This window comes from Argiope bruennichi, chromosome 7, assembly GCF_947563725.1.
Source record: "Argiope bruennichi chromosome 7, qqArgBrue1.1, whole genome shotgun sequence".
Lineage (NCBI taxonomy): Eukaryota > Metazoa > Arthropoda > Arachnida > Araneae > Araneidae > Argiope > Argiope bruennichi.
Window position 1 is genome coordinate 55,650,124 of NC_079157.1, and position 18,888 is coordinate 55,669,011.

Sequence of the window (18,888 nt, forward strand, 5' to 3'; positions counted from 1 at the left end):
AAGTAAGAATCGATACGATCTATCCAATGGAAGCTCTCGAAAGAAATCTGTGATTGGATTGAAAAGTGAACGGACCAGTTATTGGAATTATCGTATCGTGTCATTGAATTGCATATCACTGAAATTTATCGGAGCGGTGATTTCACCGGAAAGTGCGAGGCTTCACTGGAAAGTGCGAAGTCACCGCTCCACTTTACGGGAGTGACCGATATTCGTATTTGATGATGCGCTATTCCATACAGATCATTTTTAATTGCTCGTGACATGATTGACTTTGATTACATGTATTCTGTTTACTGCTGGCGCCATCTATTGGTAGAATATAGGACTAAAGTAAACGTTTTTAGAAATGACATATATTTTTAACTCATCTTTTCCAGAAAATTGTTCACTCTAATAAATAAATAGTTTTGAGAAAAAAAATAAAATTTAAGAAGTAAGCTGAAACAGATAAATTAATTCAATCACCCGTTAATTAAATTAGTAAATTAAGTATTAATTAAAATTAATAAATTTTATATTTAATATTAAGTAATAATTTTTTATTAATAATATGATTGAAATAACAGATATTTGGAACGCATATTTAAAAATAACAATAGCAATATTATTTGTTATTCAAAAAATCGTGGATTATGCATCTCTATGTATTAATGCGGAATTTTTGAAAAAAGTTGCAGTTTATATAAATATCTAAAATTGCTGAAATCAAGACATTAGATTTGTGAATATCAATATACTATTAAGAATTTTTTTAATGATTTTATGCTCTTTAATATTCTCAAAAAGAAAGTAAAAATTTTAAAGATTCCTTTTAATAAATTATAACGCCAGAAATCGTTCTCCTTTGAGTTTTCATATTTTCAAAATAAACAACATAGAAAAATTCAAGCTAAATAATTTAGAAAACGAATTTCAATCATCGTGTTTAAATAATATTAAAAAAACCTAATAAATACTTAAAACAGAAATATTGATTTCAGTTCAATGTTCAAAACAAGCGGAATAGCAGGGGCGCAGAAAATCCAACTTTTCATTACATTTTGTTTGGGTCCGAGAGTAACAATTCGCGGGCAAAACAAAAAACCGTATGCCTATTTGTCATAAGAAATCCATGTACATAATATTGATTATTATATAATTTGTTCCGGACAGTTTTCGATTAGAGTTAACGAACACATCAGTATTAAGAACCCAAAATTTTCAAATAAAAATTATTAAATTACATATTAAAATTTTTTATTTTACTATAAAAATCTATGAAGAGTAATTAAGAATGTGGTAATAAATACGAATCATTTACGGCCTATGCTTTTGTAAAATAGTAATATTTTGTTGACATTTTAATTTTTCCTCCGCTTTTTAGCGAATTTATTGTGGCAGAATATACTGTTTTTAGAAGTTAGTATATATTATGATAATTTACAATCTTTTGATATTATCAATATTTATGATAATTTACAATCTTTTACAATATTTTGATATTATCAATATTTATGATAATTTACAATCTTTTACAATATTTTGATATTATCAATATTTATGATAATTTACAATCTTTTACAATATTTTGTGTTGTAACTATGATGCAAGATTTTTGCCTATTAGTTTGAAGATTTTTTTTTATTCTTAAAAAAGTGTACTGCTATGAATATATTTTCATTGAATCGTTGCACTTACATTTTAAAGAAATCGTTGATATTGTATTTTTTGCTAGATGCTGTTTGTTTGATTTTTGATATGCATGTATTAGAATTGTGCAGTGACCTGTGAATTTGTTTTCTTTGTTGATACTATATGTTGTATGCAGAATCAAGCATATATTTGATTGTGTTATTTTTTTTTTTTTTTTTTTCTCTCTTTGGTTTGCTTTTCCTACTGTTTTAGAGTTCACATGATGCAATAAATAAATTATGATCATTAATGGTTTATACATCAAGAAGTGCATTTCATCAAAATGTAACCAAGTTTCATGAATTATCTAACATTGCATTTTAAGTTACATATTTGCTTCCTAACAGCTGTGTGATAGCTATTTATACTTGTTCTAAAAAAATTGTATACTATCTAATAATTTAGTATTTGAAATGGGTTGGCAATTGCTCACTAACATTCTTTTTATTGTCTAAGTTAAATCATTAAATTGCATTTGTTTTGCATTGTATTTTTAGAAAAATTGGGCATTGTTTTTTATAAAATTCAAATTTTGTAGCTCTTTTTTCCTTATGAAATACATACAATTTTATTCAATTAAAGTTTCAATGCAGCATAATTGAGTCTTATATAATAGTGTTTAACTGTGCAATGAAATTACTGTTTTGCATCTGCCTTTGATGACTATCTAAGTCACTTATCAAATTAATAGTTTTTATTTAATTATGCTAATCAACTTTAAAAAAATTGATAAGATGAATCGATTAATTGCTCTAAAAGATCTGAATACAAAATGGGGCAATACAGTAGTCAAGAAATGTATTAATGTTTGAATTAAAATTTGATGTGGAAAATGTGTTGAATGTTTATGTCTGATGAAATTAATTTTTCAAATTCTGTCTATCAACTGATAAGTTAATAAAAATATCAGGTAGAATATCTCTATCAAAGAAAATATGAGATTTAATATGGATTATTTGTGATCATGTATTATTAAATTGTAATAACTGAAAATTATTTAGTTAATTATAAAGTACCGAATGATGCTTATTATACCACAGATCTAATTAAAATGATAAAAAACAGGTTAAAAACCATATCTGAAAACCAAATTTATCAAAATTAAAGAAAAAATAAATTTTAAAACTTTTCTTTCCAAGCAGAAGAATCTCACCTCTCCACTCAAATTAATAACAAATTTATATTGGGAATTTCAGATTTCTGTCGGGTAGGATTAATGAAATATACAACTGAAATAGTTGAAATTACAGTAACATTACCAACATAATGAAAGATGTATGAATAAAGAAACATAACTGCTTTATATTTAGTAATTTTATGCCTAAAAATACATGTTTGAAAACTTTCCTATTTTTTTTAAATTTAAATTTATATTTTAAATTTCCGCATATTTAAATTTAATATGTCTTGAACCAATATTTTTTAAATTCATATTGTTTTTTAAATGAATACAATGCTCATAAATAAGAATTTTCTTGTTTATTCATTGTCTAATTTTTTTTACATATTTTAACTATAGGACCTCTAAAAAGCATGGGAAATCTGTTATCTGAACCTAATACTAAAAAAAATTATACCTCTGGTTGCGATAATGGCCTGTCCTATGGTTTGTGCAGCATGCAAGGACGTAGAAGAAGAATGGAAGATGCCCACTGTGCAGAAGTGAGTATTCCTGGAGAGTGGAAGGATTGGAGTTTCTTTGCAATTTTTGATGGTCATGGTGGGAAAGAAGTTAGCACTTATTGTGCTAAACATCTCCTTGATACAATTATGAAAACAGAACAGTTTCAAAGCAGCAATGCTGATAGTAGAAATAAACTGAAATTTACAGAAAACGTACGAGACGGTATAAGGGAAGCTTTTTTAAAACTTGATAGTGAGATGGAACACCAAAGAATTGCTGGAGAGAATCTTTATTGTGGCAGTACTGTTATTAGTGTATTTATTTCTTCAACACATTTTTATATTGCCAATTTAGGGGATTCTCGAGGAGTTATTTCCTGCAACCAGGAAATTCGATTTATTACTAATGATCATAAGCCTGATTCTGAGTTTGAAAAACAACGTATTGAAAGAGCTGGTGGATTTGTTTTACTGAATGGTTGTCCAAGAATCAATGGCTGTCTTTCTGTATCACGAGCTTTAGGTGATTATGCATACAAGCAAATGCCATTTAAAAATTTTCTTGAACAATTAGTATCTCCAGAACCAACTGTTGATGTTTTGGATCGCTATGTAGATGATGAATTTTTGGTCTTAGCATGTGATGGTATATGGGATGTTTTAAAACCTATAAAGCTCTGTAATTATATTAGATACATGTTACAAGTCACTGAAAATTTAGAATGCATATGCAAGTCCATCATTGATGCATGCTACTATAAGGTAAAAATCATTTAAAAGCTTTTATTTTTTGATTTACTATTTACAATATAGTTTTTATAATAAATAAATAATATATATTATTAAATCTAGTAATATTTTAATATATAATAATTAAATTTAGGTTTCTGTGCCTTTGAAAAACAAGCATATATTTAAAAACAAATGTTTACAAAACTTCTTGTTAAAATTTATCTTTGTAAGCTTCTGGTTAAATTGCTGTATAGATTTTGTTAGTACAGTAAGTATAAAGTTAAATTAAAAGCCTATTTTAATTTATATCTAAAAGAAAAACGTCATATGTATTGGTTGAGATATCCTGCATTGAAGTAGTTCAGAATTTCATTTATAAGCACTATCTGTGTGTAAAAAGTGTCTAAAAATTTGGGATAGTTTAAAGAATTATTTCCTTCTTTCTTTCTTGCTTTTTTAAAATTATTTTCAAGAAAAGATGAAACTATCATGAAGATTGTGTGTGTTTTAGTTGGCTCTCAACAAGCCAGATCGTTTGACCTATGACTACCAAATTTGACTCGACTTTGAAGGTCGGGAATTTTCTTGATATGTTAATTGGAATTTTAATTAATTTTTCTAAAAATTTTAAAAATTGTCTTGATAGAAATTTAATTGTCATGTGGAATTTTTGCCAAATTTTAGGATTTTTTTTTTTTTTTTTTTTTAAATTTTTCAATAGATTACAGTGTTGCTTAGATATTCAAACTAATTTATCACCTGATTTTCTTACATTGTTGAAAGCTAAAGAAGAAAGATTTTTTAAATATCTGTGTAGCAAGTTAGAGGAATTATGTGTATGAAGTTATATCTAAAGCTTTATCAGAAATGACCACTTTATATCTAAAGTTTTATCAGAAATGAAATGTGACCACTATTCCCAGCAAATCAATTGGTTGCCAAAGGCTATTAATATATAAATAAAAGAAATAAACCTTTTGTAATACTCCTGTGTTAAAATTATTTAAAGGCATAAGATATTATGCTAAAACTCTTTCGGAATTCTACTGAATTTCTTTCTTTAGCAATTAAATAAATTTATATAAACAACCAATGCTTTCAAAATTGCTACCTTTCATTATAAAAGAATCTTGAAGCACAAAAAAAGAAAATGTAAATATCATAAATTTTGGAATAAAACTTAATGTCCAATGTATATAAGAACAAAATAGCTCTGTGATGAATTTGACTAGAGAATTCTAATTGCATTTCTCTCTTTAAAATTTTTTTTCCATCTCTGTTTTTATGTCATCGTTTACTAGCATTTGGAAAACAGTTATTACACTTTATTAGAATTAGTAGCTCGAAACTTTTATAAAAGCTGTTAATTAAAAATTGAAAATTTTTTTAACTTTTAATAGTAAATTTGGACTGTAGATAAGTGTGTAAAAATTATCTTTGCGGTATAACTATACATTAAAAAAATAAAATTACTATTCTGGTAAGTTTTTATAAAATTTGATGCATGGACAAGTGGTTTTATGTCTTGCATAAAATTTTAAAGAAATGGCAATTCTCTAATTATACCATTGTGTTTTTAAAATGTGTTTATATTTATAATGCATAAGAAAACATACTATTATATTATGATCTGTTTGTAATATGATTTCTATTTGGAGAAGTCTGATTAATTCATTTAGATAAAGAAGAAAAGCAAGTTTTTTTTTTTTTTTTTCTCTGTGCAAATGACTCTGATACTAAATCAAAATAATAATATTATTTTTATAACTTTTATTAAAATACCAGATGCTGCACAGTTGCTAAGAATAGTTTTAAAACAACTGAAACATTCATTGTTTAGTCTTTGATCACATATGGATTGATTTAAAAATGAATAAAGTGATAGCATATAATCCTTGTACCCAATATATTGCAAGTAAAGCATGACCATTATCAAAAACTTTGAAACATATTTTGATTTTTTAAATATACTCTGTTTTATCTGGCACTCTATCTGTTTGTCAACAAAACTGTAACAAAGTCAGATAGATAAAACTTAGCATGTTATTCGAAAATTGCATTAAATACTAAATTATGGATAATTTATAGCAGTAGAGAGTACATATTCAAAATACATACTTTAGAAAGTTAAACAATGAAGTGCAAAATTTTCAAATATATTATATTATTGTCATTGTCAAAGACAATAGGAAAATATTATATATATTTTTAGTTTTACGTTTATTTATGTGCACATTTCAACCTCACATCAAAAATATGAATTACTAATAGAAATCAGGGGGCGAAAGGCTTAATAATCAAACTCATATTATAAAACAGGGGCTTTTTTTTAAAAAGTTTTAAGAAAATATAAAAATAATTTTCTTCAGTATTTTGGAAAAAATAACCAAATTAAGAATCAAAAATTAATTTTTATCAAACCATCAGTGGAAAAGACTATTTTAAATATTTTTGGAGCAACTATATTGATTTTAATTTAGAACATTTTTAGATGCACAACATATGTTCTCTTTTTGAACTCATAATATTAGTGATATTCAAATGTAACGCTATACAAAGAAAATGAATGGGAGGAAAATTCCTAACTTTATTTTAAAATTTACTATTTATAATTTTGAGTAACTACTTGGTATCAAAAACAAATCATTGTTGGATTTTAATATATCTAAACAATCTAAAATATCTTCTATTGTAAGTGAAATTTGATATTATGACCAAGTTTTGTACTGGTAATTAGGTATGTTGAATTTTAGAGCAAAATTAAAATTTGTCTATGCTGATGATTTTATTAAATAAATTCTCAAAATCCAAAAATATTTAATTTTTTTTTTCAAATTATGTATATTGTAGAATTTAATCTTTCATATATTACAAATTTAAAATTAGATGGAATTGCATATATATTATAGATAGGTTAAATATGGTACTATACATTAAAAATTTTGCTTTGCTTTTCTTTCTTAATTTTCCATTATTTTCCCTGTGATAGATAATATTGTCCTCTTACTTTTTAAAAAGTTTTTCTCAGTCTTTTTTTGGCAGATTTTGAAATGTCGTTATTCAGGTTTATTAAAACATGAATTAAATCAATTTACATTGTTAAGCCATTATATTGTTATACTATAAAAACAAATCATTTTATAAATTATTGAACTATTTTTTTAATTCTTTATGGAGTATTAAATTTGTATATCTTGGCTCATAATTTATAACTGTATTACTATTTTATATTATTTATGATTCATCTGCTCACATTAATAGTATACATTATACAATTAATATGAATCTTAAAAGTTTATTAACTGATCAAAATTATTGTATGAAGGCATGAAAGACATACATTTGTATGAAATATTATTAATATTATTGTTTTCCTGTCTTCAGGAATTTCTGTAATGGACTTTGTTTAACTTAATAATTATAAAACTGAAAAGGTTAAGTAGTACTACTGTTTATTTCAGGATCCCAAGACTATAACTTTTTTGACAATTGTACTGCATTAATATGTGGTACACAGAAAAATGACCAGTTATTACTCTTTTTAATTACATGAAAAAAAATCTAAATTCTTCCTATTGCTAAATGTAAACATATTCTCTCACCCGTTTTTTTTTTTTTTTTTTTCCCCACCACAAAATAAATTCTTCCTGACACATATGCAGAATCATGGCCAGTTTCCAAATCCAAGAATGGGTAGTAGTAATTAATTTATTTTTTAAACAAGATTGAACCTGCATTTCACATCAATAAAAAGAAGAAAGAAAGGAGGAGATCCAGCCTTAAAATTTGTCTTTGAACAATCATTTTGTAAAAGTACAAATTTTTTTCAGTCAGTATTATTAATAAGTAGATAATAATTAATGAAGTTTATAATCGAAGTTATGTTTTATTTATAATTACAATTTCTTTAAAGGTATATAGAATCAGTCACTCTTACTCCGTCTTCATTCAGCAAAATAATAATATTTTTTTTTAACTCTTAAAAATCTGAAATTAGTGTTCTAAAAGTGTTCACTTCTTTTATACAATTTTAAAGCTTGTAAGCTAATAGTATTTATATATTAAGACTATATATATATAATATACCATAAAATCCAGAATATTATCTTCTTTTTTATTATTCTGGATTCTTTGTTTGTACAAATTTTGCTGAGATTCAATTAGTCATTTGAACTGTAATAAAATATTATTTCCCTTAGCTTTAAAGTTTTTAAATAAATGTTGATAATTATATATATTTCATTTGCTATTTGTGTTAAGCAAGATGTATTTTACTGCCCATAATACAAAAGATTTTTTCCTTATAGGGTAGTAGAGATAATATGAGTGTCCTGGTTGTTTTATTACCAGGTGCACCTAAAATATCCGAAAAGGTTATACAACAAGATAAAAACATTTTTTCAATTTTACAAAAACACATAGAAGGTAATGTAATACTTTTATAGCTCTTCCTTATTAAATGGGACATAATGATATTGAAGGTTTGTTTGTTTTTTCTCATTGAAAGAAAATTGTTGAAATTCACTTCATAGTATGATGCATTCTACAATAAATTTGTTCCTATCTTTCTCAAGGAAAAATTTATAACTTAACTTTCTGCGTTTCACTAATTTTCAATGGTTCCTGGAAATTGTTTAAATTCTGATGAATTAATTACTTCACAGCAGTCTCCTTGCTTTCCTGTTCTCAATTTACATGTTTGTCAAATCATAGACTCTTGTGCAGTAGATCATCTTATTTAGCAATTGCTCAAAAATTGGTGTTCTTTTTTTCTTTTTTTTCCTAAAGTTAATTTTCATTATTTTTATTGTAAACCTTTTAGTTTTTAATCATGTGTGTGAAATAAGGCAGTTTTAATGGAAGTTTTACTTTGTATTGATTTACTTCTTAGCATTTAAATAATATTTTATTTTTAATATGGAAACCGTTATTATTATTATTTTTTTTTAATATGACTTTTTCTCTAGAATGGTATTGTTAAACACATGAATATGCTTTTTACTGTTGTATTTTATTTATTTATAAAGAAAGATAAACTAATTTTTATTTCAATAATTTGATTTATAAAGATTTTTTAATGGAAAAAATAGATAATTAAAAATAGAACTTTTCTAAGAACTTACATCTAGAATTTTTCATAATCCAAGAAATTAATACATCATTCATAAAAAGTGATTTTTAGAAACTGGTTTTGATTTTTGAAAATGAATAGATCATATATTTTGGTATATGTTTCTTGAGATCTTACTTAAAAAAAAGGGGGGGGGATTTTCTAATTAAAATATTAATATAGAATTTAAATGAAAAATTGGTAAAATATGAAAAGTTTAAAACTATGAATGCAGATTTTCAAATGTGTGTGGAATAAATACTTACACATTTCAACTTGTGCAATTTGTTAGAATATTTTCATTCTAAAGATAATTTCATTACAGACAAGTGAGGAAAAAAGTTTGATATTTAGTACACTATTGTTAAGGTACTTGAAAATCAAGGTGAATTGCTTTCTACAATGAAAAAACTAATGTTATCTGTATGCAAAAAAATATCTTGGGATCTTAAAATATAAACTCTAATGTCCAATTAGAAAGAAAGAAAAAACAATTCCTTAAATGAATTGCATAACAATTTTTCTTGATAAAAGCTTTGATATAGTTAGTGAAATTTCTTGCAACATATTATCAAAACATAAAAACAATATAATAGTTGAGCAATTTATTGTGTACTAATGATATCATAGGGATAGCAATTATTCTAACTGGTTTCAAATCAGTCCTAAAATAAAAATTATCAATTTATTAAATTAAAAAAAAAACATGAATAAATTTTTCTGGAAAGAATTAAATTTGTTTTTTTATACATTGCATTAAATGAAATGTTGCATCTCATTTAAGTTTCAATATCTTTATGAGATAAATAAATTTATGATTATTTTATTATAGATATAATATGCACCTATGGATTTATAAAAGTTGAGGATCTCATGAAAATATTGTCTCGTGATGTAAAACTCCAGCAAGAACCTGCTTTGATAGGATCTCCATTTGAGAAATCTTTTTATTTTCTGTAAGTATATATATATATATATATATTGTAATTAAGTTTTGCTTTTGCTAAACAACTTTTGTTTATTTATCAAAAAAAGATAAATAATTTAATAAAAAATTTCTAATGTATTTTCATTTTTTTTTATTATGTACAGTTTTTAACAATAATTATTGTAGAATACCAAAAAAAAAATGCTTTTTTTTTTTTAATTCTTGAAAAATTTAAGAAGCAGTAAATTATGTCTGAGTTAAACATCATACTAATTAATAATGAAGTAATCAGTAACTGCAAAACAAATATTTTGATAAACAAAAAACTTTTTTTAAAAATAAATACATTAAAATCAGTATAATATTATCTTTTATGTATCATATTAATACTAATAATCATATTAATCTAAATAATATTATACTTTAATCCAAGTATAATATTATTTAGTATTTTTTGTTTAACATGTTATGCTACTTTATAAGAAGCATTTCACAGCTATTATTAACACATTAACAGTCAGCTCATATGAAGCTCTAATCATTATAAGCCATGATTGGATAGATTATACAATAGTATACAAATTGACAAAATTGTTTTAAAATCAAACTAAATGGCTTTGTGATATAGTTTCTGAATTATGAAACATTTCTTTTCGTTCCAATGCACATTTCACTGACTTGTCCCAAATTTGTTGTTTCATCGACCCTTAATTTTTATGTCACTGAAAAACTTCTTTTGATTATCTTTTACTTGTTCAATTGCTTCTCTAATGTTTTAATACAATTTAGGAATAGACTTCTTGATTATGTTAACTTTATTACTAAAAAAAAAAGGTTTTCTTTTTAATTAAAATTTGTATTGTCAAAATTTTTGTTAAATATAGAGAAAATAGGATATTCTTTGCTATTAACTAATTTTAACCTAACATCTCTTCTGCTACTAAATAGGTCGCCCAATTTCTTTATTAAAAAAAAAAACAAAAAAAAAATTCTGTATTTCCAGTTCTATTTCGTTAGTCAGAAATATTGTAATAGTACATGTGACATATTGAAGTTATTTTGGCATTTATTTTACTAGCCAAAATTAATCATGATTATAAAAGCAAAGAAACACTTTAAATTTGACAAAATGTCTATTGAGCAATGATAATAGTAATAATACTAATATTATAGAATATATATGTAAAAAAATGTTATTCTGTGTCATTAAAATAAATTGCTGCAAATATAAAAGGTCTTTCAGCAAGTTTGGGTCTAGTAACAAGTTTTTAATGTGCCATTAGACAAAGATAGATCTTATTAATTCTGCTATTACTTAATCATTTCAATAATACTATTAATTTTAATTTTTCAACATCTTAAAGCTAAAATAATTTTATTTTTAAAGTTTCTGTTTACAATTTCTCATATGGTATGCAAAAGTGAAACAATTTTAGGTGACTTACCCTCAAGTTAGACAATCTGTTCAGTTGAAGCAATAAAATGATAACTGTCAGATATAGTGTTAATGCTCATTTTTTGTTTATATTTAATTTAAAATATTATTCAAGATATGTGTTTTTATTTTCGTTATTGAATATATAGATTTGTTTTTTTTAATATCAAATGAATAATTATAAAAATATATGATTATTATAAAAACAATAAGATTAGCAACATGGCATGTTGTTTGCATATAAAAAAAAGAAAAATTTTATTACTTGTATCATTATCAGATGCTTTTTAATTTTCATATAGTTATTTTATCTAGGATGTATGTATTTTTCCTTTTGTAGATCAAGATAATTTATATCATATTTTACAGGTATAGTTCTGTAAAAAGCATCTACGATACTTTAAGGAGCTCAGTATGTATTTTTTAAATATATTCTGTTAAATTGCATTATTATTGTTATTTATTGTCAATGTTTTTTCTTACACTTGCTAGAAGTTTAATGCCCTCATTATAATAGCTACTACATACATCCTTTTTCACTTTTTTAAATAACTGTGGAATAAAATTCGCTATCTTTTTTTATTCCCCTTCGATAGATATAATGTAGTCCCCATATATTCAAATTTCATTACATTTTTAATATACTTGAAAATTAACTTCAGCTAAGATGACGAATGATTTTTTAAAAAAGGTAATTTTTGCTACCATTATGAAATGGTAGCAAATATTAATTAGGTTAAATATTAATTAAGGTTGTTATTATAACCTTATTAATAATAGAAATATTATTAATTAGGTTATAAATTTCAAAAATTAAACATGTATGACTTCCAGACTAGTTTAAATAAGTGTTTCACTTTCCTTGACTCATTCAAATATAACAAAATTTGTGAAAATATTAAATTAATCCATAATTTTAAAAAAATATGATGTCAAGTAAATTGCTGCAATTTTGCTATTGCATTGTTCATTTTGCACAATTTTACATGTAATTGATATTTTTTAAATAAGTATTTCCAGAAAAAATTATATTTAATTTTATTTGATTACCTTTTATTGTTAACTTGCCTGCCAACTTCATGATTGTTTTTAACTGTTTCATATGATACTTGACAATGAAAGTTGTGAAAAAGTATTTTGCACAAAATGAAACAAATGATAGTTGGATAACACAGTGTTTGGTGCATTAGATAACTCAATGTTTCCATGATCTAACAATTTTTGAATACCAGCCCAAAATTGTAGATTGTGAATGAATAATTTCTGTTTGCAGTCGAGCACAGAAGCAGTTGCAATGCTTTTGTGGTTGAGCAATGCTTTTGTGACTATAGCACATTTCTTAAATCATTGGGTTGGGGAATTTGAGATTATTTGAAAGATTTCTGGTATCTTTAAAACCCCACTAAAATGACAACATAACTTTCTGTGGAAAAAATTTGTTTTTCTACAAATTAATGGTATTTCACAATATATTTTATTTCATGTTGTTAAAGACTCTTCTCTACCTCTTCTATGCTTCATATAATAATTTTCTAATATCTCTCAAAACAGTTAACATGCTTGCTTTTTTATATCATTAAACTCGAGTGCCTTTTCTAACTATAGTGCAACTTTAGTTTCGAAATCTGCTATAGACAACTTAACAAAGCAATGAATTAATACTGGTTTTTATTAAAATAAAGCTACAAATATCTGCTCAAACAGACTTTTATGAGCTCGCATGATTTTTTTAACTATTATTATTGATTAATTTTGATAGTTTTTTTTTTTTTTTTTTTTTTTTTTTTTTTACATTCTGAAAATGTAACTGCACTGAAATTTAGACTAAACATTTATTTAAAAATAATGTTTTATTTTAAAATAATTCTTGACAAAATCTTTTGTATTAAAAAAGGCATACACTAAATAAGCATGTCAGTATTAGATTACATATTTAATTAATGGTTTACATGTAATGATTAAGAAAAATCAAATTATTTTTGAATGACCCATTAATTCTACTTGAAACGTCCAAAATACTTTGGTGAAAATGAAATTATCCTTTTTTCATATTTTTTCTTTTTTAACTCTGGTATATATAATATTATTTATGCTATAACAAAGCCGATACACAAAATATTCACCAAGAAAGAAATGTAATGTAGAAGAGAGAGATGTAAGATAATGATTGGAACTGTAAATCTGATATTTTATTGTATATAAAAATAAAAGGGATAGTTTAATTTCTCTTTCATTGCATGATAATTAGAGATTGTAAAATAGGAATACAATTTTTACTAGGAAATTATATTTAATATTGATTTTATGACTTTTATTAAAAAGTGGTTTAATGTTAATACTGTTCTTTTATATAATAATTTTATGTATCCATTCCTATATGATTTATTGAATAATGAAAGACTAAAATTTATTTTATTTTACACTTGTTGAATTGAAATTTCTTTTCTAACTTTGAAAATACCATATAATTATTGCTTTTAATTATTTTTTGGTATTATTATTAAATATATTTATTCTTGTTTTAGAAAATTTTGAGTAATTATTACCTCAGGTTGATGATAAGAAGAGTGAAGTCTGTATTTTCATAATTTGGTATGTAAAGTGATGCATGTAGAATTTTTGCAATATTTTTTAATTATCAAGTAGAATGGGCATTATAAATTCAATAAATTAGTTATAAAATTCAAAATACTTTGTGCAGCATGAAGCTTGTGTCCTATCCTCCTCCTCCATGCAATGTATGAAGTTGGTATTTTTTAAAAAAAAAATAATACTGCGGTATATATCTACATACAGAAATATTTTCAAATTTTGTTTTGTAGCATTCATTTATAACCACACATCTCTTAATGAGAATTATTCCATTACAAGCAAAACAAAATGTAAAAAACAAAACTATTTGCTTAATGAGGGATTTTTCATAAAATGAGTGGTGAGGAGGCATTATAATGTCACATGCAAGATTAGATTGTATCTTGAATATCAATCTGATTCGAACACTTGCTTAAAGAGAATACTTATTTCTTCAAGTGAAAAGATGTGACCAGATAGCATTGCCAAACATAAATCCGAAGGGTTCGAGCAAGTGCTTGTAGAACCTTAATTGATGAGGTTGTATCTCTGGGAAAGATTATGGACTAGAGGATAACAATGATATCAATGAACTGGTTGAAGAATATAGTTAGAATTGCTGAACAGCTTATAGAGTTGCATTTTGTGTCACAACAAAAAGTTTTGGTCAGCAAAGGAAGAGATAACAGCCTTCTAGAGGAATAAGGGAGATGTTGAAAGCAAAGAAAATTATTGCATTATACTTTGAGATGCATCACCCTAACTAGGCAGTTGCTACGTGTGCTTCAAATTCATTTACGATAATGATGTGTCTCATTTTTGCCAAATTTTGAAGCATAACAAACATCTTTAAACAACTTTCTAGTAAAAAAAAAAATGCATTATAAATAAGAAATTACATTATAAATTTGTTTGAGGGGGTGTGAAGTGGGAACAAATTACACATCTTAAACGTAGTTCTGTTGTATTTTTAATGGAAGATTGTTAATTAACATTTTTTTTTTTTACATGTTAATACAGACAGTTTTTGGAAGAAAATTTGTAGATGCTTTTGTATAATTTCAAATACATGCAGTTATCAAATAATATTAATTTTTGTATAAAATTAGTTCATGTTATACTGCATCATAGCTGATTCCCAGAAATAACTTTTGAAAATTTTAAGAAGCATTATATGCGCATTTTAATTTTTGTAATGTAAATAAATGCCATTTTTACTATAATTAAACCTTGTTACCCTTTTGTTTTACATGGAAAAAGTTTCTATTAGACTTGTTTCCCATTTATATATTTCTTCTTTTTATGTTTTTCGATTTCTCTATGTCTCTTTCTGTTTAGACAGACATATTATCTTGTTAATAAATAAATCAATTATTTACATATGAAATTGTTGTGGTATTTGGTATTCAATTTATGACAGATGATGATGATGGATAGACTAGTAGTAATTGATTGGTTTCACTTAATATGTAAAATAAAAATGGGTTGTGTGTGTGTATATATATATACACACACACACAATATATATATATATATATAATATGGGTTGCTGTGTATTCAGAAAACATGTTGTAAGCTATGACTGTTACTAAAAATATAGAAAGGAAGCAACTAGATTATATATTATGGCCATAGCCAATTATCTGCAGTGTGCAGCGCATGCTATGCACCAATGTCCCACCATTGAGAGGGCCCCAACATGATCAAGAAGGAAAATAATGTTCTGAACAATAATAGCAGGTTAGAAAGAAGAGGGAAAGAAATTTAAGTAGAAAAATCGACGAATTTGTAAATATACAAATCCGAAGTTTACATATATATTATAGTTTATTACAAGTGTGCAACAAAGAGTAAGTACATGTACGATTCATTTACTTCGCCAAATAAATTAGGTTGCATGTAGTATTTTGAAAATTCATACTATAAATTGTTTAATATTATTAGATCTAATACCAATATTGTCAGATTAAACCATGTCCCTGCCAAAGAAATATCCCTATAGGTGTTCAAAAAAGGAAATTAGAAAAAAAAAAAAAAAAAAAGAAGAAGAAAAGCTAAATTTTAAGAATTCATGAGTAGTTCTGTCTTCTTGTCTCAGAAGTAATTCTGGCAATTAAGTTTCTTCGATTTCAGAAATTACAATTCTAGTTTCAACTGTTTAAGTAAATACGGCTGTGCTTATAGATCATGAAAACAAAATAAAGACTTTGGAAAATAGAATTATGTATAATTTAGCACATAGATCATTAAAACAAATCCTTTCTGCTTTAGGAAATGAAGTTGTTAACGAAATTAAAGACGATATGATAACACTATAGTACCCAGATATTTCTCATAAGAATCAAACTTCAGTCATTATTAAGTATGTAAATTTTGGAGAGAAAAGATGAACTATAAGTGAGTTATTTATAGGGTTTATTGAAATAATCGATGTAACTTGAGAAAGAATAGCAAAGACTATTGAAAAGGTTAAGAGAATTCGATTTAGCTATTGCATAAAAATGAATTTTAAAGAACAGGCACAGGTAGCAGCATGGAAGAAGCCTCAAGCAATTTATGTGCCTTGTCTATCACATTCTTTCCATTTATTAAATTATGATATTGCTTTCAGCAGAATATATTGCAATTTATTTTGGATATTGCAACGTTTATATCGCTTATTTTCTACATCTACAAAAATGTGGGAATTTTTTAAAAAATAATTAAATATTTCCCTTAAACCATTATACAACTGTCATTGGACAGTCAAAATAGATTCTATTTAAGCAGTGTACACACAGTTTGAACAAACTTGTAATTCTCTAGAAGAATTTATTGAAGCAAATAACGATGATACTGCGGTATCGAAAGCTAAAGGGCTATTGGATTCAATACAAGAAAGGCCATTTATCTTATCTCTAATAATATGATTTGCAATAGTGTCCAAAATTAACACTATCAATAAACTATTTCAAGCAAAACTAATTGTTATTGATTGATTTAATTAATAACGCATAATTTGAACATTTCAGAACGTTTTCCTGAAAAGCAAATTCGGAAGAAAAAAATTATATTCCGAAATATCAAAAGATAAAGTTATAGAAACTCCGATAGAGGAATTTAGATGTTGTTTTTTAACACTATAATTAATCCTGTTATTGTACAGATAGAAAATAGATTTTAAAACATTTCAAATCAATTACTGTTAAATAAAAGAATTTTAGAAGAATGTCCCAAGAACTTTGTTTTTATAACAATGATGTAGATGAAAATCTAACCCATGAAATTGGTTTGCTAGGGGATTAGATTTCGAATGAAAGAAATGTAAATAACGCACAAGACATACTGTAATACTCATTAAATAATAATTATATAAATTATTTCTAAATGTATTAACTATATTAAAACTTTTTTTTACATTGCCAGTTAATGTAGCAAGTGCTGAGAGGTCTTTTAGCAAATTAAAATCAACAAAGAAATGTCTTTGGTCAAGCTAAGTACAGAATGCTTAAATGCACTTGCTATAGTAAGTACCGAAAAAGAAATTGCAAAAAATTGTAATTTTTCTGAATTAATTAATAGCAAAAACAGAATCACGCATTAAATAAACATGCAATAGTAATATACGTTTGTGGTGTTTTTTCTTTCTCTCTTTATAAAATTTAGGGCCCCAAATAATTTCTTTCACCCATGTTCCTTTATAAAGAAGGATTATGGTATATTATTTCATATAAAAAAATTCTCTTCTTTCGACCTAATTATGTTACTAAATATGGCTTTTTTTTTTTTTTTTTTTTTTTTAATGAAACAGTAACTTTTGAGAACAAATGTAAGTACCAGGCAATATAGTACTCTGATACCAGTACAGTTTATATGAGGAAAGTGTAGGCGAGCAATCATGTTCAAATAGGATAAAGACATAGCAGGCTTCGTTTTAAATATTAGGTCTGGGAGTCACTTCAGATCTTTTTTTATTAATAAGTAGAAGCTAGTGAGACTGCTTTTTATTATACATTTGAGAAATGCTCTATAAGTAATAAAAAATCCATCTTCAAATAATGATCAAGATTTTACTCATAACTAACTACCTTTGATGATCAGCTGGCTTTTCACAGTTATTAGTTGTTTTTAATCTAAATTAATTCTGTTGTACATAATTTGATGTTCACGATTCCCTCCACTAAGAATTTTTGTACTAAATATTAATTGTCTTAGACTTTAAATCCAGGTTATTTTAATAATCTTATACATGCTTTGTTTATTATGTGCACACACTTAACTTATGGAGTTAAGTCCTATTAAAAATATATCTGCTTGTTTACTGTTTAATACTGTGACTACACTTTCTTATTATTTGTATAAGTTGTGCATATGTAATTTTTTGAACAATAAGGTAGCATAGGATTCATTTTTGTTCTATGGTATATCCAATTTTATGTAAGAAAAAATAATTTGCTTCATTTTTCATTAGTTAAAATCTTAAAAATATTACTCCAAAGTGCATATCTTCATCTCCAATGCACATTTGTACAAAACAGTTCTAGATTTCTCTAGATATAATGGTCTGTCCTATAGAGCACCAACACACATACACACACAGATTTCCCTTTATTATTAGTAAATATTAATTCACATTTACTAAAAAAATTCATTAAGTACTAAAAATGTTATCCTATTATAATAGTCTTAAATTTTGTGCTATTTTTTATGAATAATTTTTCTTATTTTAGGTCTATTCAAGATGATCATTAGGATATTCAAGATATATCTAAGAAATAGGAAGCAGAAGAGAAAAACACAAAGATGTTTCTTTGAGATTGTAATATCCATTTGCTC

General features: G+C 25.2%; 1 protein-coding gene across 1 annotated transcript; it reads left to right on the forward strand.

The window, feature by feature from the left end:
* The first annotated feature begins 1,050 nt into the window (after positions 1-1,050).
* Positions 1,051-18,888, forward strand: LOC129976168 (protein phosphatase 1A-like). Its single transcript, XM_056089596.1, has 7 exons — positions 1,051-1,401; positions 3,194-4,059; positions 8,337-8,454; positions 9,972-10,095; positions 11,872-11,914; positions 14,028-14,094; positions 18,783-18,888. Exons 2-6 carry the CDS (start codon positions 3,208-3,210, stop codon positions 14,088-14,090), a joined length of 1,200 nt encoding a protein of 399 aa, XP_055945571.1. The 5' UTR covers positions 1,051-1,401; positions 3,194-3,207; the 3' UTR covers positions 14,091-14,094; positions 18,783-18,888.

Bases quoted from the DNA above. Each gene is read 5' to 3' on its own strand.
- LOC129976168 (XM_056089596.1), top strand. From the start codon at position 3,208: ATGGGAAATCTGTTATCTGAACCTAATACTAAAAAAAATTATACCTCT. The intron at 4,060-8,336 runs GTAAAAATCATT...TTTTCCTTATAG, and splicing joins TTGATGCATGCTACTATAAG to GGTAGTAGAGATAATATGAG. The intron at 8,455-9,971 runs GTAATGTAATAC...ATTTTATTATAG, and splicing joins TTTACAAAAACACATAGAAG to ATATAATATGCACCTATGGA.